Source organism: Vittaforma corneae (genome assembly GCF_000231115.1).
Source record: "Vittaforma corneae ATCC 50505 unplaced genomic scaffold supercont1.187, whole genome shotgun sequence".
NCBI classification, from domain to species: domain Eukaryota; kingdom Fungi; phylum Microsporidia; family Nosematidae; genus Vittaforma; species Vittaforma corneae.
The window spans coordinates 1-589 of record NW_006890020.1 but is presented as its reverse complement, the minus strand read 5'-3'; the positions used below and the strand labels follow the sequence as shown (position 1 = coordinate 589).

General features: G+C 43.0%; 1 protein-coding gene across 1 annotated transcript; it reads left to right on the top strand.

The window, feature by feature from the left end:
- Positions 1–276: 276 nt before the first annotated feature.
- Positions 277–589, top strand: VICG_02229 (uncharacterized protein; the record flags this gene model as incomplete). Its single annotated transcript, XM_007605611.1, has 1 exon — positions 277–589. A coding segment is annotated over one exon (313 nt), but the record flags the coding sequence as incomplete, so codon positions are not given.

Here is a 589-nt window from a genome sequence, read left to right as displayed (position 1 = left end):
CGTCAAGAGCACCGACAGCTACCTTGGGATACAATCACTTGGGTGCTTTCCTAATTGCTTGTCATACTCGATCTTCATATCGTCTGTGACGCCAATATTGCTCTTCTCTGTGCATCGTAAGTAGTTCATAAAGAGTATAGCCGAGAGTGAAAGTCCCTATCCAGTAAAGCTTTTACTGCCTCATTGAGCGCTTAGGAACTATCAAAAGTTGAGAAATGGACTATCTAACATTCAAATCTATCAACTTCTTTATGCTGTATTACTACACTCTCCCTGATGAAAGTGTTTTGCTGTGTGAAGAGCACTCAGATAGACCTTCTCAAGAGCAGACACACATTCCACAAATCGCCAATGATACAGGAGGTGTTTGCAAGGCCCAAGACTATTTCATGGAGAGAGCTCTCCTTGGTCCACAACATAGAGTACCTTGACGTGGCTGAAAACCTAAGGCTGGCAAGGATATACGACAGATTAATGAACAGAGAAATCTTCGAGACAATGCTTGAAGACCTAGACCACCACAATGTCTTCGAAGAGTACAGGATATTTAATGAGCAGTTCTACGAGAAACTAAGGGACGTCGTCACTC